The sequence below is a fragment of the Dipodomys ordii genome, unplaced genomic scaffold, assembly GCF_000151885.1.
Source record: "Dipodomys ordii isolate 6190 unplaced genomic scaffold, Dord_2.0 Scaffold32, whole genome shotgun sequence".
Taxonomy (NCBI): Eukaryota; Metazoa; Chordata; class Mammalia; order Rodentia; family Heteromyidae; genus Dipodomys; species Dipodomys ordii.
The window spans coordinates 8146693-8168623 of record NW_012267248.1 but is presented as its reverse complement, the minus strand read 5'-3'; the positions used below and the strand labels follow the sequence as shown (position 1 = coordinate 8168623).

At 35.7% G+C, this 21931-nt stretch overlaps 1 protein-coding gene across 2 annotated transcripts; it reads left to right on the top strand.

The window, feature by feature from the left end:
- The first annotated feature begins 262 nt into the window (after positions 1–262).
- Positions 263–21684, top strand: Slc35b3 (solute carrier family 35 (adenosine 3'-phospho 5'-phosphosulfate transporter), member B3). 2 transcript variants are annotated; one of them, XM_013016698.1, is made up of 10 exons: positions 263–356; positions 4677–4970; positions 7594–7715; positions 12008–12162; positions 14035–14142; positions 15400–15497; positions 17842–17934; positions 18345–18456; positions 19683–19752; positions 21090–21684. In XM_013016698.1, the coding sequence occupies exons 1-10, from the start codon at positions 282–284 to the stop codon at positions 21238–21240; spliced, it is 1278 nt and encodes a 425-aa protein (XP_012872152.1). In that variant the 5' UTR covers positions 263–281; the 3' UTR covers positions 21241–21684. The 2 variants fall into 2 exon arrangements, with proteins under 2 accessions (XP_012872152.1, XP_012872153.1); XM_013016699.1 differs by having other exon boundaries at positions 20000–21181.
- The last annotated feature ends 247 nt before the right edge of the window (positions 21685–21931 follow it).

The following is a 21931-nucleotide window of genomic DNA, read 5'->3' as shown; positions in this document are numbered from 1 at the left end:
GCGGCCAGCACGGAAGGGTGTCCCACGCCGTGCCATCTCTCTCTGAGCCCCAAGGACTCGTCCGTCACTCATCAGCCAGGGGCGAGTGACCCGGGTCTTCCCAGACCAGGGATGAGAAACAGCCACGGCCCCACCTCCGGAACGCACCGAGCATGCGCGCGCGCGAAGGGTAACGGCACCACGCACGCCCACGTCCATCCCCCGCTGGCCAGGAGGCGGAGCCACGCCTCTGCGCAGGCGCGCAAAGACACATAGGCGGAAGCGGAGGGCGGGCGCGGGGGATGCGAGTACCTTCCCCGGAGGCCCAGGAGGCTGCGGAAAGTGCGGAAGGCGGAGTGGAGACGGAGGAAGCCCAGGTGATGGCGACGGGCGTGGGGAGAGGGGGACACGCCGCCGGGATGAGTGGCGGCGTCCTGGGCTGGGGTCACGCCCTCGGGGGACGGGCACACCTGCTTGTCAGTGGGCGTGTCCGACCCCGGCCTCCGCGGACACCGCTGACCGCCGCCCGCGTCCTCCGGCTGGCCAGAGGGTGGCGGCCGGACGGCAGGTGGAACTTCCTCCGCTAATGAACGGACAGCTGCGGCTTCCCGGAAGGAGCCCCCTGCCCTCCCCCCGGCCCGTGGACGTGGGTTGGGCCGGCCAGGCCTCCGTCGGGCCCGGCCTGGATGGGATCGCCTTTCCTGGGAGTCTGGGGGCCGTTTGCGGGTGGGAAGGGGAGCGCGGTGAGCATCCAGGGCTCGCGCAGTTGAGAACCACTTCCGGGTTCCGGGTTTAAGTGAGGGCATCCCCCGGGTACTCTGGTGTTAAGTGACCCCAGTCCTCAGGGGCCTTGGCTGGGGCCCTGAGAGCTCTGCAGGCTCCGCCCGTCCTCGCCGATGAATTTCTCTCCATGATCCGGTTTTCTCTCCTCTTCCTTTCATGGGAATATTGGAAGTCACAGGTGGCGCGATGTGTTGTGCGAATAGAATTTTGGTGGTCTGGAGGCATGGCTTCGGCGGTAGAGCACCTGCCTAGGAAGGATGATGCCCCTGAGTTCGAACCTCATGCTTCCGAATAATAATAACCACCACCACAACAAGAAGAAATTGGGCATTTCGTTTGCATTTCTTCTACAGAAGGTTCTAGTAGGTCCAGAATGGTAATTAATTTTTCCAAAGTGACATGAGACAGCTTGGAACTTGGAAAACAGCGATGGGCACCATTTTTAACATTATTTTTACTTAACAGCCATAAATCCTAATGTTAACTAAGTAACTTTCATAAATAAGCACAGTTGTTTGAGCGTTTAAATTCCCGTTTACTGATGATTTGTACTTGGAAAGATCTAAAATGAAATGTCTGTTTCAGATCTATGAAGAGGTCCTCAGGCAATGATTCACACCTGTGGAATTTTTTTTCTTCCTCTTTCAAGGGATGGGACCTTGTAAAGCAAAGCAAAATGATGGTCATCTTATAATGAAAATTAGTTTTAATTACATTTGGTTTTTTTCCCCCCTCCTGCCCTACAGGACTTTGTCTCAGTTTTCTGAAGTGATAGGTAATATCTGTCATTAATGTTTGAAATGGAAGGGGAGATGGTTGACATTGGAGATCACAATCTCTGAGTATCAGAGGGCAATGGAAATGAGCTCATTTGCATGTACTTTTCAGATATTGTGTGGGGAATTCAGGAGAGATGTAGGTATTTAGCCGTATGTTTATAAAAGGAAGTATATTTGTGGCCCAAGTCTGCAGCTGAGAAATGTGTTCTGAGATTTATATTAGTGGGTAAAAGCTAATCTTGGTTACATGGACTTAAAACTTCAAGAGTCCTTTGATTTCTGACATTTTGTTATGTGCTAGAACATCATGAGGTGGCATTATCATCTCTTGCCTTAAAAAATTCTTATACAACTGGGCACTGATAACTCACACCTGTAATCCTAGCTACTCAAGAGGCTGAGATCTAAGGAGTCAGTTCAAAGCCAGCCTGGGCAGAAAAGTCTGTGAGATTCATCTCCAGTAAACTACTTAGAAAAAGCCAGAGATGGTACTGTGACCCAAGTGGTCACAGTGGAGCACAGAGGGGCTCAGGGACCGCTCCCAGGCCCTGAATTTGCCCCAGGACCAGCAAAAAATTAAACAACGATACTTGCAAGACACTATGCTGGAGGAATGAACTTTACAACTTGGGAAGAGGGGAGGAGCGAGGGAGGCAAGAGATGGTAGTAGAAAAAGGAGTGGCTAACAGTGTTCAACAGGAAATGTACTCATCACCTTACTCATGCAACTTTAACACCTCTTTACAACCTCTTTACAATAAAATAAAAATTCTTACACTTGTAGAGAAGCAAGCATGAAAACAAAAAGTTATACATTATGACTTCGATATTTGCAAAACTGTACTATGCTAAGGAAGTCCAGGATATCAAATAGTTTTTAACTTACAGTGCCTTGGTTAAGGGTATATCAGGGTCAGCTTTCATGCTGAGCAGTGTTAACAGTAGACAGAAAAAGAGAGAGAGAAAGAGTACAGGATAATCTAGTGATCTGACCAAGAGAAAATGGCTCCTTTTTCCTTAGGTTTACTCTAAAAGAAAAAGTAAATTTTCTTTGAATTGAAAAATCCTTCTAGTGGTAGCAAAACCAGATTTTACATGTACTTATGAATGTAGAGTCAACAGTGGTGTCTGCAAAATATAAATGTGAGGAATAGCAAAGTTCTTGACAGAACTCTGACTTTTAGCTTCTCTATCAATACTAGTGACCATTAAATGACTTGGGGAATGTAGAAAAAGATTTATTTTGGGGTTGGGAGGGGAATAATTAAAGTTTGGCAATTTTAATTTGAAATGCCTATAGAGCTTACAAGTACTAGTATCAAGGAAACTTGGAGTTGGGCATGGTAGTGAGTGCATGCCGATAATCCTAATTATATTGGATGATGGTGGTTTGAAGCCAGTCTGAATAAGAAGTTAGTGAAATTCTCCCAAAATAAGATCGATATGTTATGTGGGCTTTAATCCCATAGAATTAGAGGTCAAAAGATTGCTGTTGGAGGCTACCAGAGAAGAAAAAAAAAAAGCTGCCCAGGACAAAAAGCACTGAGACCTTACCTGAAAAAACAAAGGAAAATGGGTTGAGGCTTGACTGAAGTGTTAGAGCAGAGCACCTGCTTAGAAGTGTAGGGCCCAGAGTTCAAATCCCAGTACTGTGTCACAAATCTCAGTTCTTGTTTCCAACTACTCCCAGGGTATGGATGACTTTCAGCTCACCAGATGACCCCAGCACTATTTCAAAAAAGCTAAATAATGTTAACTAACACATATGTATATATGCCAGGCAGTTCTATATTTGTGTCAAAGAACACTGACAAAACTCCTATAATCAGCATATTTTAATTCCCTCCACCCTCTTAGATATGCAGAACATAACGCTGAAAAAGATTAATTTACCCAAGATTCTTCAGTAAAGCCAGATCTGCCAGAGTTCAAAAGCATAGGGGAAACCCTATGCTAGTACTTCCTTATTGTTTGAGCTGTAATTGAATTGAGCCAGTACAGTAGTGCTTGTCATTTTGTTAAATTCTAAGAATCTCAGAAGAAGGTGACTTTGCAAAAAAGTTACCTTCTGGAGAAATGTTTTAAACAGTAAAAGCAGGGGAAAATGCTCTAAGTTTTAGTTGTTCTGTGTAACTATGAATAAATACCTAATTGTATTTTTCTTCCAATCGGTTGTCTATAAAAGTTTCAGTTAACCCATAAAGTTTTCTAACACCACAGCTTCTTTCGAAAATCCTATCTACATAGAAGATGAGCGATTACAAACTGAAGTTTGCTGAGTACTGGGAGCAAATTACTTGCTAGATAATAGGATGCAGAGCAATAAGACTTGAGTCGTCCTTTTTCTTCTCTTCTGGGAGCATTAGGAACATTAAAGGGACAAAGCAGAGCACATTAAAGCTGAACCGCAATACTTGACCCTGAGCAGAAAAGAGACCATGAGCAAATGCAAGGGTGTTAGAAAGTCCATGGTGCATTTCAAGAACAGAGCATGAATGCTCCAGGCCTTTGTTGACAAAAATTGAAAGGAAGAGAGCTTAGAGATGTCTCTATTGAGGGCTTTAAGAATTATAAATTTGAACATGGTGCTAGTGGCTTACACCTATAATCCTAGCTACCCAGGAGGTTGAGATCTAAGTATCATGGTTCAAAGCCAGTCCAGGCACAAAAGCCTGTGAGACTCTTCAGTGAACCACCAGAAAAACAGAAGTGGGGCTGTGGCTCAAAGTGGTAGAGTATTAGCCGTGAGTGGAAAAAGCTCAGGGACAGTGCCCAGCCCCTGAATTCAAGCCCATGACTGAAAAAGAAAAGGAAAAAAAAAGAATTATAAATTCACTAAATACAAAAATGTATCATGTTTGGTTCTTTGATGAAAAAATAATACTAGGTTTGCTTTGGTCTTTTGATGTGGAAATAACTATGATTTCATGTCCAGTAGAGTGATACAGTGATCTTTGTCAGGGGAGATACAGTCTTTAGAGTAGGTTTCTTGGAAGCTGGGATGTGAGAGTTAATGTATTAATATCCAGAGAAAGTCTACATCTACGTAATTTTAAGTATAATTTGAATTACTATTTGGCATATAACACATTCTGAACTAAACATTTTGCTTTAATTGCTGATTACCTTCTCTAGATCTTGGCACAGCCAACAAAATTTCCAGTGAATGAAAAAGAAGAAAGCAAGAAAGATAACTTTGAACGCACTGAATGTTGCAAGATAAGCACAATGGATCTCAAGTTGAACAGCTCCAGGAAATACATCTCTATCACTGTACCACCCAGGACTCAGACGATGTCACCACACATCAAGTCAGTTGATGATGTTGTAGTGCTCGGCATAAACCTCAGCACATTTAACAAACTTACTCAGCTTTTCATATGTGTTGCTGGAGTTTTTGTATTTTACCTAATCTATGGATACTTACAGGTAAAAATGTAGCTATTTATTCATGATTGATGGCAGGGTCAATCTAGGTATTCACTAATCCAACCTACTTTTACCTACAGGATTACTGGTTGATTCAGTTTTCAGCTTTTTTTTGTAGAGTAATAGAAAATAGCTTCATAAGAAGACTACTAAAGGGGCTGGGAAGGTGGCTCAGTGGTAGAGTGCTTGCCTTGCATACCTGAGGCCCTGGGTTTGATTCCTCAGCACTACATAAGAAAAAAGCCGGAAGTGGTGCTGTGGCTCAAATGGTAGAGCGCTAGCCTTGAGCTGAAGAGCTGAGGGACAGCGCCCAGGCCCAGAGTTCAGGCCCCAAGACCGGACCCCCCCCCCAAAAAAAAGACTACTAAAAAAAAGATCAAAATTTCATATCAAATGTTTCAAGTGGTAAGAAGGGATATGTAGAAATCTTGGGAAAAAATAAAATTGTAAACATTTAACAAAATTTAAGTAATGTTTGCCAGGTGTTAAGTTTTTAAAAGAAACAAATACTGGAATCTAGGAGCTAATCCCAGTAAAAATAAACAATCGCATGGCTTATTCTTGATTCTTAAAGCTCAGTGGTGCAAAAATATCAGTATGTTTTTTGTAAAGCTGGTTCTCTAATCCTCTAACATTGAATCATTTTTTTTATTTACATAAGTATCTGGTTGTGTTCTGATTCTTGTTGGTTTTCTCTGTAAACTTTGCTTATTTTGTATGATTTCTATTTCTGAAAAATGTTTCTGACATTCTAGCAGTGTGTTCATACTTCTGTTGAGGGACACGTGATCAGCAGCAAATTCCTGACCTTCAAAAACATGGATTGGATGAGTGAGGATCTAGATTTGTGTAAACAGAAATACACAGGACTAACAGATCAATGACCGATAACTTAATGAATAATTTTCAGCCCTGCCAATTACCACTTAAGATTTTTCTTCTTTTCTTTTGAGTGCTAGTCCTGAGGCTTGAATTCAGGACATAGGTGCTATCTGAGTTTTTTTTTGCTCAAGGTTAGTTCTCTACTACTTAAACCACAGCTCCATTTTCAATTTAGATTTTCTTATAAAACTATATAATATAAAGGAGCTTTTATAATTCAAGAAAGGGAAAATGATTAAAACTGGTAATATTTCTAGTATTCATTAGGCTAATAAGTTAGCCTAATAACCTGAAAAAAATTTGTTCCTTCTCATTGTCATATAGAGATGAATTATAAGTTATTTGTAAATAAGTTATCTAAATAACTATATTATTTAGCTTACAAGAATGCCATGAAAATATTAATACAAAATAAAAACATGGATTCAACATATTTATAACTGATCTCCCACTAGAAGGTGATCAAAAACTTACATGATAACTGTAATTTAAAATAGTGTTTATTCTCTCTCTTGGGGCACCAAGGTGTTAACTCAATGCCTCACTTTGTTAGGCAGGTACGTTTGAGCAACGCATTTTGTTTGATTTTGTAATTTCTGTTGAGAGACACATTTTTCCTTTGTATTGCACTGTTTCAAATAGATTGAGACAAAAGGCAGTCATTGCAAAGGAAAATGAATTAGAAATATGCCTATAAATTTCATTAGAGTGTTTGATCAATAATCAGGTATGTTAATTTATACTTAATGTGTGCACTTTTATTTTAAGCTGCACAAGCCATGGCTAATTATGTTTGTAGCCCTGCCACTTTCACTTCCTGAAGACTGACATTTTTACCAACTTTTCACATGTCAAAATAGCTCAAGGAAAATGGTTGGGACTTGGTAATGTAAATGTTACATACTTCCCTGCATACCTATACAAAGTTATATTTATCTGACCAAAATATAGCCAGAGAACTTTATAAGACTACCTCTTAATATTAATATTAATAATGGATGTGGCTGGGCACTGGTGGCTCATGCCTGTAATCCTAGCTACTCAGGAGGCTGAGATCTGAGGATCATAGTTCAAAGCCAGCCCAGGCCAGAAAGTCTGTGAGACTCTTATCTCCAATTAACCACTAGAAAACTGGAAGTGGTGCTGTGGCTCAAGTGGTGGATTGCTCACTCAACTAAAGCTGAAGAGCTCAGGGCGAGTGGCCAGGCCTAGAGTTCAAGCCCCACGACCAACAACAACAACAAAAAGTTGATGTAAATCTTATTTGCTAATATTGTATTTAAACATATTAAATATCCACTATAGAGGAGAAATTTTACATAACCTGACCTAAGAACTTCAAAAAACAATAGTGACATGAACTGACGTTCTTAAAAATAGAGCAGATGTCAGATGCCTAGTGAAAGAAAATTTTTATTAGAGCTTTTTAATCAATTACCTTTTTCATTGTTTTGAACAAGTTTTACTTTGGGTCTTTTTTTTTTCTAGTGAAGAAGCATTAACATTTTTTTTTTTAGTTCTTTTTATGTCAGTTTTAATACCTGTAATTTGGTGTCCTTTTTTGGAAAGGATTCTGACCTCTCAAGTTTCCTATGAGGAGCCTTATGATTTGATTTTTTTTAATCCCCCTTTTTTTAGTGTGTTTGTAACTTGGTTTTTTTTAAAAAAAAATATGTGCTTATAATTACTGTGAGAAAGTCTATTCCAATGAAATTAATAGTATTCATGTGTCTTTTAACAGGAATTAATATTTTCAGTGGAGGGTTTTAAGTCCTTTGGCTGGTACCTTACTTTAGTGCAGTTTGCATTTTACTCCATATTTGGCCTAATAGAACTTCAGCTTATTCAGGACAAAAGGAGAAGGTATGTGGTTTGTTTGGTTTTCTTAGTAGTTAAATTCACTAATATTAGTTGAATCTTTAAAAGAAATTTTTAACATGTTGAGTATGCATGAAATTTATACTTCTGATTAACATATGCAATCATGAACTAAATGCACTGATAAAAGTGACATCTCTTTAAGTGTAATGTTATAAAAACAAAACCTATATACATGTATATACATGTATATGCATGTATTATAGGCTTAATTTATAGTAAGTGTAAAACTTAGTGGTGGCACCTATCAGTAGTTCCAACTACTGAGGAGGCAGAAATGCAGAAAAGTTAATGAGAGTCAAATAATAAGCTCGATATGTGGTTGAGCTCTGTCAGTCCATGATCAATAGGGTTGAATTGACTGATCTGGCTAGCTAAGTAGGCGTCCCCATCTTCCCTTACCACTCAGCGTGTGTCACTCCTAAAGCTGCATGCTGTGTTGAAGAGCACAACTGTCCCCAGTAAAGGAGATTGTTCTTTAGTCAAGGATATATGAGTAGCTTCACTCCCTGGCTAGAACCTCTAAATATGCTCTCAACTAATAAACTGAACATGGTGGGTCTCAACTGCAGTCCTAGCTACTTAGGAAGAGTAGATGGAAAGATCATAGTCCAAGACTTGGCCCCAGCAAAAAGTCCAAGACATTATCTGAAAAATAACTAAAACATGGCTAAGTGGTAGAGTACCTGCCTAGCTACCATAAGACCCTGAGTTCAAACTCCACTACTGCTGTATCTGAATATATATATATATATATATTTACACACACACAATGTATTTCCTCAAATTTTCAGATATACAATATATTTCTTTAAATTTTACTGATAGCAGTGTGAAGTCAATGTTTTGTAGAATATATCCAGCTGACATTGTCATGATATGTCCAGTAGCTGAAATTTGCATTCTTTTTTCTTGCTTTTTCCTGCTCCTAATGTTTGAACTTAGGGACTCTTGCTGGCTCACCTAGCTTGATTGCTTGGCTTACTTTCTTAGCTAGCTCTCTTGCCTGGAGCCATGATTCCAGTATGGAAATTTGCATTTTTAAACATTAGAGAAACACCTTGCATTTCTTTCCATTAAGACCAAAATTGTTCATTGGCTGACACTAGCATTGAAATTTAAAACCATCTATATGAAAATATTTTCATATATTTAATGTCATAAAAACAAAAAGACTGGTGTATCACAGAAAGTGGTTGTAATTTGCACAGTAAATGCTTTGAGTAAATATAAGACATACCGTCTTCTCATATCATACCATAATGTAATTCGTCTGTTTTATGTATTTATTTGACAGTTTAAAAATAATAAAGACTAATACTGATAATACATTTTTATAAGTATTTAAATCCATCAGTGAAAATAAACATTTTGACAGGTTTTTATTCTGTATAAAATTGTTTTGAAATGTGTCTAGAAGTAAAAGTACAATTTTAATTCTTAATATGATTTTTCATGGATATAGATTTGCTTCCCAAACTCTCTTTATTGCCAACAGATTTTTATACAGTTTTAGCAAAAAGATTTGAATCTGAGAAAGTCATCATTATTTTCATGTTGTGAGTCTATAACGTATAGCCATGATAACAGTAGAGAAAGAAACAAAATATATTTGTCAAAAGTAGTGTGTAAGGAAGCCTGATGATTTCACTACCAGCTTCAAACTGCAAGACCTCTTAATTGTGGCTAAGTTGAAAGACATTAATGTTGTCTTTGTTACATAATGATATCTCACATGTTTAAGAAACACCTGCCTATCAGCTACCCAGATGAGATATTGAATAGGCATATCCCACCTTTAAGCCAAATGACCTTAAGGTATTTGCAGATTTGAGTAAAATTATTTGGAAGAATTTATAAACTAAAAATAAATATAATTATGAATTAAAACTTTTTCTGTGCAGGGCACATTAATCTTTTTAAGTCCTTAAAAGTATGTCACAATGGGCTGGGAAGGTGGCTCAGTGGTAGAGCGCTTGCCTTGCATGCCTGAGGCCCTGGGTTTGATTCCTCAGCACCACATAAGCAAAAAGAAAAAAGCCGGAAGTGGTGCTGTGGCTCAAGTGGTAGAGCGCTAGCCTTGAGCTGAGCTGAGGGACAGCACCCAGGCCCAGAGTTCAGGCCCCACAACCAGACCTAAAAAAAAAAAAAAAGTATGTCACAATGAAGAGATACCTAGCCAGACTCATATTTCTTTACTTTTGAATATGTAGCCTCTTCTGAATCTATTTATGTACTACTGCTCATTTGTCCTGTAACTTAGCTAAACTCTGTGTTTAGGTTTGGTTTGTTTTTTTGTCTCCTTAAGGTCATGTGAACAGGATTTGGAGTTAGAAAGCATGAGTTTGTGTTGTGGCACTACTACTGTCAGGACCTTATGAAGGTTTCTTCACTTTAGAGATTCAAATATGGTCATATGTGCAAAAGCACATTGTAAACTATAATATCCCAAATACATTAGTTCCTGCTTTTCACCCAAAAATACCTTATAACTATTTACTAATAAGTAAATGGTTATAATATGTGTTTAATAAAGGAGACCTGTCAAATTGGTTTTGAAAGGCTTTTTTAATTGTAATTTCTCCACCATTCCCAAAGTAGACCATTGAGGTAATAAAATAGAAAATAATGAGAGTGATAGATGAAAGCTGATAAAATCCAACCTTCTCATTTGACCAAAAAGAAAACAAAAGACCTCAAGGAGCATTGGGATTTTTTTTTTTATGAGATAATAGCAAATTGTTCTCCCAGTGGGAATCTTTTGAATTTAGGTCCCCTGAGTTTCAGGCTGTACTATGCTGCTTTTCTAATCATTATTTTTCTGGCTGGAATTTTAATTTCCTGGCCATTACTGTTTATCTTTGAGGATCTGAAGTTACTATGGATTTGTATTATTACCTGGATGTTACTGTCCTCATCCACTGATTGGAAAAGTGAAGGCTCAAGCCCTTGGACAAGTGAAAAATGTCTGTGTGCATAGGCATGTCCTGTATTTCCAATGGATTGTAAATTCTGACTATTGGATTAGTACCTAAATTGAAAAGGCTTCAAAGTTGAACAATAATGAATGCATTTTAGTGGCAGTTTTCTAGTACATTATTTTAGCTTATATATGACCATATAAAAGATGTAGAAAATTTCAATATTTTCATTTAAACTGCATTACAAATCCCACATGTAAATTATATCTAAGTGTGTGGCATAATCAATTTATATGAGTGATGCCTCATTGTGCTAACCTTCAGTGCTTAGGGTAATTATATTAGACCATTAACTAGCCAGAGTGAGCATATGTCCACGATAATGGCTCCAAATTCTAAAGATGTCGAGTGTCTTCTTTAGGAAATCCATTATACTTGTAAACTGAGTTGAAAACCCTTTGAACTTGAAGAAAAGAACTAATTTTTTTTTAATTAAAGGAAATCCAGATAGAACCAAAGTAAAAAGCAGACAGCCAGATAATTCATCTTAAAGTTATTATATCATTTCATAGAATGCAGAAAAGTAATTGTTATTATAAAAATGTATAAAATATTAAAAGTATATAGATGTTTTCTAGAGAAATTCTGCTCTGCTTTTTCTAGTGGAATAGATAGCTGCATTTTTCCTAATGCTAGATGGAAATAGGAAACAGAACAACAATTTAGAAGTTAAAAAGTTTAAAATAATAGGTAAGAGATTGTTGGAGGATTTATACTATTAAAATATATTGTATCTGTGAATGAAGATGGCACAGGAGGAAAAATCTAACAGTAAATATTTTAGTTCATAAAGTTATAAAGTGCCTTTTACTATTATAGAGGACAATATTTTTAAATTATCTTTTTTTAATCAAATCAAGATAGTTTTTTATTAGAACTGGGCATCATTACTAATATAACTGTAACCCCTCTGTACAATATCTTTACAATAAAAAATATTTTTAAAAAATCATTACCATTATACCTTCAGCAAGCATTTGAGTAGCTTTCTTTTTTTTTTTTTTTATTGTGAGAATACCGTACGGAGGAGTTACAATTACATGGGCAAGGATTAGCTTTCTTAATACATTACTTTTTCACATAGTTGAGAATCCTTATTTAGGATTAATTAATAAAGGTAAATTATTTTATCTACATTCTTTTATACATATAGTGTTACCACTTTGATGCTTTTTTCTGAAACTTCCACAAATATTGACCAGAACTTAGAAAAGCAGTTAGACATTGTAAACACATTATCTTAAGTTAGTATGAATTGGGTCTCAAAATGAAGATTTTAAAAATTGTCTTTTACAGAATACCAGGAAAAACCTACATGATAATAGCTTTTCTAACTGTGGGTACTATGGGGTTATCAAACACTTCCTTGGGCTACCTGAATTACCCTACCCAAGTCATCTTCAAGTGCTGCAAATTGATTCCTGTTATGATAGGCGGAGTTTTTATCCAAGGTATAGTAATGATATATTTTCATACTATTTGAAACAAATAGGATACAGTTTGGCATCTGGCATTAGGAAAAATTAAACATCCATTTTTTTAATTTTCATGAGCACTGTACATAATGCAACAATTCTAAGTGCTATCTCACAAAAAATATATTCTAAAAACATTGACATTGCTTTGATGTAAGTATCTGGGACCAATAATTTGGACTTGGGGAAAAGAAAAGATTAACTTTTATTATCTTAACACAGTTCTGGCAGTACTATATTCATATATTGAATATACATTGAAATCTTCAATCAAAAGTACATGGAAAATTCCTTTTTCTCAATACTTTTATTCTTGTAATGTTTCAGAGCATTAGAATATAATCTATCTCCCTTGTAGAGTGGGCAATTCTGGAATTAATAAAGCAGAACTAATTTTTTAAAAATCTGGTCCTAGGGCTTGGATTCAGAGCCTGGTGCTGTCCCTGAGCTTTTTTGCTCAGTGCTAGCTCTCTACCACTTGAGCTATTGCTCATTTACAGCTTTTTGCTGATTAATTAGAGATAAGAGTCTCACAGACACTTTCCTGTACAGGCTAGCTTCAAATGTTGGTTCTCAAATCTTAGCCTCCTGAGTAGTTAGAATTATAGGTGAGTCACTAGAGCCCAGCTAGAACTATTCTTCTGTACTAACCCTCCCCACTTACTGATGTCTTAAAGTTTCAGTTAGCTTATAAGTTTATAGTTTATAAAGTATGAGGGAGGGGAAGCCAATTGTAGCAACAAGCAGCAGAATAAGTAATACATCAAATTAGCTGCTATAAAAACAATTGTGTTTTGATAACCAAGTGTTTTTTGGAGGGACATATCTTTTGCTAGTAATGAATCTCAAGTTCAGGTCCTTGTGTTCTCTCTCAGCTTTTCCATTTATGGCTGGTACTCTACCATTTGAACCTACCTCTGCTTCCAACTTTTTGCTGTTTAAGTAGAGATAAGAGTCTCAGATTTGTCTGTCTGGGCTTGCTCCAAACCGTGATACTCAGCCTCAGGGGTAACTAGGATTATAGTTGTGAGCCACCAGCACCTGGCTATCAATAAGTTTATATACACATAGGTATATAAATACATCTTTAAAAGTGTGTAAATCAACAACTTCAATTATTTTAAAATGGTGGTTCTGTAGGAAGAAAAATTTACCCAAAATTCCTGTTACAAACCACATTTACCAGTTTGACTTGGCACATAAATTTCCTTATAAATCCTAGCAAAGTTACACCACACATCATTTTTAAATGCTAGTGCAGTAAAGTATATAGCCTTTTACTGTACATTAAAGAGATACCACTATAAAAATTTTTTGTGGGAAGTAGCTCTGTGGTTCAAGTGATAGAGCGCTCGCCTTGAGCTGAAGAGCCGAGGGATAGCGCCTAGGCCCAGAGTTCAAGCCCTACGACCAACAAAAAAAAAAGGAAAAAATTTTGTGGATATGTTACACTCATTAGTTTCTGTCCACATACTGTCATGCATAATGGACCACATATACAGAGGAAGTCTTGAAAGAACATTGCCAAGTGACATTACAGCTGTCATTATCTAAGTGTACTTTATGATGCTCTATATAGCAAGGACATTAAAGTGTCCTCACCATTAAACAATGAATGACTGATTCACTCTCATAACAAAAATAAGATCTCCCTTCTAACCTCTAAATGTATATTGGTACTTAATAATTTTCAGAAGCCCTTCTTTGACTGTCTTGTGCCTTGAGCTAAGTGTTTTTCAGTTTATGCTTTAGAAATGAACAATTCCTACTATCCTTGGTTAAGTGCATAGATTTAACACTAGGATGTGCGGTTACTTCTACTGAGGCTGTCTTGCCTGTTTCCTGTAGGGAAGCGATACAATATTGCAGATGTGTCTGCTGCAGTGTGTATGAGCCTTGGCCTGATCTGGTTTACTCTTGCTGACAGCACAATTGCACCAAACTTCAACCTGACAGGTAAGAAATTTATTTATTATATTCTTAGATTTTACAGGCAGTTTTAAAAGTTCAAGGATTTTAACTTACATATGACACTGGTGATTCTCCCATGTAGCATAAGCCTCTCAGACTTTCCATATTAATTGTAGTCAAAAATTCATTCTAAAAATAAAACAATTTTTCTAATTTAAAAAAACTTTAAAACTTGACATTTAATTGTCATTGCTCTAGAGAAAAATGAAAAGTATGTACTTTACTATTAAAATGTAAAATATACAGATATCATCATAGAGCACACAAAATTTCACCGTGTTTTCTCAATCCTACAATAATCTAAATTTTTTAAGATAAATGGAGATTTTTTTTCAAAAGAAAAATAGTATTGCAGTGTTTTCAGAAATCAGAATAAAATGTAAGGATTGAAGTCTTGCTTTTATTTTAATGATCTTTTGGAGAAATTGTTTTGGGGTACTTTTAATGTTTATATTACAATATTTTCCTAAAATTTTGTAAATAATTTTATTAAAACTAGTGACATTTCATCTTCTAACCTGACAAAATAATATTTAAAGTATGTAATTATGTGATAATATTACTTAAGCTATTAAAAATGAATATTAGATGGATAGAATTGATTCTGTGACAGCTAAATTAATTGAAACCACTTGACAAGTCAGTAAAATCACTGAAATTAAATGTGGGCAAAAGCTGAAAATTAAGAGAACTCATAAAAAATAAACTTTTCAAAAACTTAGCAAGCATAGAGAGTATATATTGTGAATATGATTTGCATAAAAGAGAAAATATAGAGTTCTACACAGGAGCCATACTCAGAGAGATGTGTGGCAACTGCCTCTACTGGATTATGTGTTGAAAACTAAACATTTTAGTAATGCAGGCAGGGATATGATTTTTCTCTCCATCTGTTTGGGGTTTTTTTCCTTAATTTAGCCAACTAGCCACTTATCCCAATTGATCTTCAAAGAATGTCTTCTATGCTGGTTTGATATTTCCTTCAACCAGATAATCTAAGGTTAAAGTGGAACTTTATTTAATGTAATAGTGAAGCACAGTAAAGGCAACAATCAACTCAATTTCTTCATGTTATTCTTTTTTGTTTTGATATCATCATCTTTGTGCTTATTACAGCTGTTTTAATATCATCTTTGTGCTAATGTGTAAGCATTATGGAGCAAATGGGTTGAAGATATGCTTTTGTCTTTTAAACTTAGCACATGTGGTAAATAAAGTGGTTGCTTCTTTTCTACCTTGAAGGCGTGATGCTTATTTCCCTGGCACTCTGTGCAGATGCAGTCATTGGAAATGTCCAAGAGAAGGCTATGAAACTCCATAATGCTTCTAATTCTGAAATGGTAAATGATCCAGTGCTCTTTCTTTCCATAGGGCAGACTAAAAAATGATAATTTTTCCTAATTTTATGGAATATAGTACCAAAGGACCTGCATCATAGTTTAAAACTAGTTTATCATTGGTCACATAAAAGTAATGCACTCAGACATTATTTTTAAAACCATTACTATTCTTATTGTGTATGTGATCCATTCTTTTCTTAATTGATTTTTTATAATCTTTTAAAAAGTCTTTTTCTACACTTTTCCCCCTTTTTTTTGTATTTGATTTTATTTTCCATGTGGATGTTTATAATGTGTATTGATCTAATTTATCTTTGCTTTTTTTGTATGATTGAAAGAGTTTCTCACCCCTTAAGATTTTAAGTTTTTGCTTACGTTACTTAGTTGTTTTATGATTTCCTTTTTATTAAATCCTAATCCAGTCTAAACATCTGTTCTTCTATGTGGCTACCCAATTGTCCCAATAACATTACTGAGTAATCTGCTTTACCAGCTTATTTTAAAAGCCTTCTTTATCATATCACATTCTAATGTAGATTTCAGAATTGAATTCTTCAGGATTTATTCTTGTGCCTGTACATACAGCAGCAGCAGCTTTATCCTACATTTAGCATCTGTTAGGACTAGCCACCCATTGTTCCTTTTCTTTTTCAGAATATCACTCCCCGTAGTTATTCTTGGGTGTTCATACCCCCAAATTAACTAGAAATGGCATTGGTATTGTGATGGGTGTGGCACTGAATTATAAATTAATTTAGGGAAAATGGCATCTGTACACTTGATTCTTTCAGTCCAAGACTCAGGTATGACTTTTCTTTTATTCAAGTTTTTTTTTATGTCCATTAGAATTTAAAGTCTTCTTTATATAAATTCAGCATGTTTTTTATTGAGGTTATTTTAGATGCTTCTTCTTTTTGCTGTTATTGTAAATAATCTTTCACTATATCTTCTGAGCTTTTTTCATATGTACAAAGTGTGTTTACATTAATTTTATAACCAACCACTTTGCTAGACAGAACATATTGCATTAAGGCCATATAGAAATATACTTCACTCTCTCTCATATCAAGGTGGGGCACCTAAGTAACATCCTAGAAACATAACAGCTAATCTTGATCAGGAATTTTCTTGGTCATTATCACTACTCTCTTGATAAGGTAAGGATCGCTTCAGAGAGAATTGAGGGAGTACAGATGATTGAAAAGTTAATATACTATAGTGCTTAAAATGATACTCTCAGTTCCTATCCTATCCTAACAGCTCTCATTTAGAGAACTTTTCTTAAAATCTCTTTAAGTTTTAGTTTGTTCATTTGAAAACTGGGTAATTAACACTGCATCACAAGCACCTCTCTTAGAAGTTGGTGGTGAGAAATGAGTGGGGCAATCCACTTAGATTACCAAGAGAACAATACTTGACCCTAGCAGTGCTTACAGTACATGCTCTTATTCCGCTAATACTGTGTATGAAGCCTGTATAAAAGGGAATTTAAAAGTTGGTAGGAAAATAGAGAATTAAAAAGTAAAACAGTAAGTTAGCAGCTGCTTATTTTCATTTTATTTTAATATCTTTTGCAATGTTCAGGGTTGCTTCATCTTTTATAAGTAGCTTTAAAGATTTGTTTGTATAGTTTTACTATGATAACATTGACATCTGCTTGAGTTCAATAATTAAGTCAGGCAAAAGTGAAAAACTATTTCAGCATATCAATTATGTTGGGTTATTTAGTAAGATGTATACTTATGAACTTAAAATCGACCATATAGAAATGATGTTACTTTAAAAATATTTTGTTTAGGGCTGGGAAGTTGGCTCAGTGGTAGAGCACTTGCATTGCATGCCTGAGGCCCTGGGTTTGATTCCTCAGCACCACATAAGAAAAAAGAAAAAAGCCGGAAGTGGTGCTGTGGCTCAAGTGGTAGAGCGCTAGCCTTGAGCTGAAGAGCTGAGGGACAGTGCCCAGGCCCAGAGTTCAGGCCCCACGACCGGACCCAAAAAAGAAAAAAAAAAATGTTTATCCTGGTGTTGGTGGCCCATGCCTGTAATCCTGGCTACTCAAGAGGCTGGGATGCGGAAATCATGGATTACCAGATTCTTACGTTCAATTAACCAATAAAGCCAGAAGTGGAGCTTGGGCTCAAGTGGTAGAGTGCTAGCCTTGAGCAAAAAAAGCTTAGGGACAGCGCCCACAGACCCAGAGAGTTCAATCCCCAGGACTGGCACAAACAAAAAAGTTTTGTTTTACAAAATTAATAAAGTAGATTAATGTAGCTATCTATGTATCCCCTCAATTTTCTGCTACTGACTTGATGGTATTTTCCCTCTTTATTTTTATCTGCTGTAGGTTTTGTATTCATACTCAATTGGTTTTGTGTACATTTTATTGGGACTGACCTGCACTAGTGGATTAGGCCCTGCTGTAGCATTCTGTTCAAAGGTAAACACTCATCATATTTTTTTAGCAATGAACATCTTCCATTATAGAATTTTCTCTAAATATTTCTTATTTCTTTTGCTTCAAAAGAGACTGTTCTTGATATAATTCGATACCTTCTATAATACAGTATTATAGATCAGAAACTTTCTCAGAAATGAAATGATTGGTATTTAAATTGATTTTATACTTGTTATATGCTGTAAGTTAATTTTTAAGCAGTTTGTAATGTAGAAGTTGAGTGTTTTTAATTTTATCATTTTCCCATCAAATCAAAACTAATCCTTGCTTGACTGCACTGTTAAATAGCTTATTACTGCTCAAGAAATTGATTAAAATCTTTGCCTTCTTTTATGTATAATAGCTCAAGGTTTATTTTCTATTTTTCTAATGGGCTGTTTGATTCATTGCAGAATCCAGTCCAGACCTATGGTTACGCTTTCCTCTTTTCCCTTACTGGGTACTTTGGAATCTCCTTTGTACTGGCACTGATTAAAATTTTTGGTGCTCTTCTTGCTGTAACAGGTAAGAATTTAAGCTGCTTAGATGTGAAATAAATACTAACGTTTTTAAAAATAAACATTTTTGAGGTACTCTTTTCCAAAACATAAGAAAAAAACTAAATCTTCATTAAAAACATTGTCATATTTTTCCAGTTTATTCTTTCACCTACTGTTTTAATTCTAAAGAACTGTTTTATATTTTTCTGTCCTGAAGTTTTAAATTTTTTTCAGTGCTGAGAATGGAATCTAGGCAATTGCTCTCCTAGTAAGCTACTTTCTATAGTTTTGGAGGTTTAATTTAAAAGTCAAGTGTATACATTTACCTGAATATAGTAACTTTTCAATATATTAGTAATATCCATTATTGCTATCAAACCATGTTGGGATAAATACCTTCAAAGAAAATGCTACCCTTTATAGACATGAAATTTATTATAAAAAATATGGAAATGTATTTTAAATTATTTGTTTAGGCCATTCACTTGTACCTTTTCTACATCAATAACCAAATAAACTTCTCTCTTGGCTAATGGTAATTCTGCACCTGCTCTTTGCAACAACTTTGCCTGATACTTTATAGGAATGAAAGTTGTATTCGTTCGGCTTTGAGGAGTATGCAGCTGTGGGAAGGGAGCCAGTGACTGAGAGGCAGGCCTCATTCTCTCAGTGTAGTTGGAGTTTGGGGTTTTTTTTCTTCTTTCATATAGAAGAAAGACAGAAGCTATTATTACTAGTAGCTCTGAACAATGCCACTCTGGGTATTTTGTCTATTAGTCATTTTATTCTCATAATAATCCTCAAAAGTGTTAAATAAGACCTATTATGTGACAGACTTCCAAGTGTAATACCTTAGAGTGTAGGAAAAAAACTTGATACAATTGTGTAAACTGGACTGTAACAATTCAGTGCTCTTGGCATAGTGGTGCATACCTGTAATCTGACCACTTGGGAGGCAGGAAGATTTTAGTTCCCTAGTACTGTTGTCTCTTTTTGTGTACTTATTATAGTTATATTTTAAAATTTCACTGTATTATTTAATATCTGTTCCCTAAAAATTATAAACTCCATAAACAGCAGAATCTGTGACTGATTGGTTAGTGGGTGGGTAGGTGAGTGGGTTTTTACTCATACCTGTCACCTCACATAAATTCTGTCATATAATCAGCTGTAAATATCTGTTGAATAAAAAATATCTAAAATATTACCAAAGTAATAAGGCACATTCCAAACCAATTTTTGCCCCTACAGTGACAACTGGAAGAAAAGCAATGACCATAGTACTTTCATTTATATGCTTTGCTAAACCGTTCACATTTCAGTAAGTACTCTTTAATTCTAGTGTCTCCACTTTTACAGTATATTTCACTCTTTTCTTTAAACTTATTTTTTACACTTTTGCAGTAATTTTCCTATGTTATTCTATTAAAAGTCTATAAAAAGTCTATTAAAAGTCTATAAAAAGTCTGTTCATATTTTGACTTCTTGACTATTGATTTATTTTTCAGAAATCTTTTTAATTTGTTATTTTAAACTTACCACTTTTTATATTTAAACTACTTCACCAGAGCCTAATGAAAATGTGAGCCTCTTACCAATATGACTGAATATGAGTGGCATGTATGTTCCAATATAACCGATGTTCCAGTGTGACTGAATGTGAGTGCTGTGTCATGCAATTGTTACTAAATGTGAGAGCTGCATACGTTCAGTTGTGACTAAATGTGAGTGCTGTTACATTTCATTGTGACTGAATTTTAGTGCTGTGTACATCCAGTTGTGAGTGAAAGTAAATGCTGTGTCGTTCGATTGTGACTAAATGTGAGTGCTGTGTACATTTCACTGTGACTAAATATGAATGCTGTATACATACATTCCAGTGTGACTGATACAGTGGTATGTGCATTCTAACTTTACTGGATTAAAGGTATTTCAGTGTAAATGAATAAATTACATGTTTGCAGCCAAAGTTTTGAAAACTGTTTACTTTTTCTTTTCGTAAAGGATTTAAAGTGGAGAAGTTTTCTGTAAGTTGTATCCTAATGAACCATTTAGTTGAGAACAGTGTTTAATTTTGACATCTCAATACTTAATAACATAATTTCAAAGGCTAACATAAAATAAATTTCTGTGAATGTGTCACAGATCATTTTTGTCTATACTTTTTTCCTATATATGCTAGGTATCTTTTATTGTGGTTATGATTATTTCTCTGCTTTTTCAGGACTGTGTCCCATGTCATCCTTTATAATTTAGAACAACTAACCATTCAGACAGCTGATTTAAATTCCTAAAGTAGTCTTTGGTGGAATTCTATATTCAATGTTTTAAATATAGTCTTAAGACAATGAAAAGGCCTGGACTTTGAATATGCTATTATTTTCAATGTCTATATGAACCTCATTTGTATAATTTTTTGTAAAATACCTATTCTTTATTTGCAGCCTATATGTAGAGTGATGTACTCTCAACATAAAGATACTGCATTTTATCTAATCTAAAAATACTATAAATACTATTTTTATTTTAATACTATCAATATCAGCCTAATAGCAAAATTTTATCATTGAAGAATTACTGTGGACCACTGAGCAAACTATTGTTAATGCTAAATTGTTAACTTGTTAAACTGTTCTTCTCTATTTTTCTTTCTCTTAGGTATGTATGGTCTGGTCTATTAGTTGTCCTTGGTATTTTTCTTAATGTTTACAGTAAAAATATGGATAAAATACGACTGCCCTCACCATATGATCTGGTAAGCAGAGCAGGGGAAGTAAGGAAGTCAAGGACACTGGCACAAACTGTATAGGCATGGATTCATCCTGTTTAAAATAAAATTTTATAGGAACAATCCTTAATTAACTTCCCAAAAGGATTGCTATGAAAACCAAAGGATCTGAAGGCATACTGTCCACTTAGCTGGATTACATATGAAGTGGTTTCCTGGCCTCCTCAGAACATTTCTTGGACTGACTTCTGAAGCACTCAAGAGCCGCACCTAGCACGCCCTACAAGAAAATGTCAGTATGAAGGACTATACTTTTCTTGAAAATTCCACTGGGCATGGACCATGCTACCAGACTGATTGAATATCATTATGACATATCAGTTGATATGTAATGCACACTGTTTTACCTTTCTTCCATTTTGTTTTGTTATTTAAATCAATTCTCTGTTCTAAGAGTAAACTGATTATTTAAAGCCTGGGAGAATAGCATCCATTATAAATAAAATTATTCTGTGATTTTTTTAAGTGTGTCAATAGAATTTTGTTATAAAGAGGAAGTTGGAGGTTAGAGTAAGACTTAACGTAAGCTTTAAAACTTAGATTTTAGCCAAGCACCAGTGGCTCAAGACTGTAATCCTAGGTATTCAGGAGAATGGAAGTTCAAACACAACCCGGCAGACAAATCTGAGAGACTCTTATCTCCATTTAAACAGCAAAAAGCCAGAAGTGGATATATGTCTCAAGCAGAAGAACAGCAGCAGCCTTAAGTACA

What these genes read in the sequence shown, in the direction of transcription:
- Slc35b3 (XM_013016698.1), top strand. Translation starts at nt 282, where the DNA reads ATGCGAGTACCTTCCCCGGAGGCCCAGGAGGCTGCGGAAAGTGCGGAA. An exon ending in TGGAGACGGAGGAAGCCCAG is followed by an intron (nt 357 to 4,676) that starts GTGATGGCGACG and finishes TACCTTCTCTAG; the next exon opens with ATCTTGGCACAGCCAACAAA. An exon ending in TGCTCTTCTTGCTGTAACAG is followed by an intron (nt 18,457 to 19,682) that starts GTAAGAATTTAA and finishes TTGCCCCTACAG; the next exon opens with TGACAACTGGAAGAAAAGCA.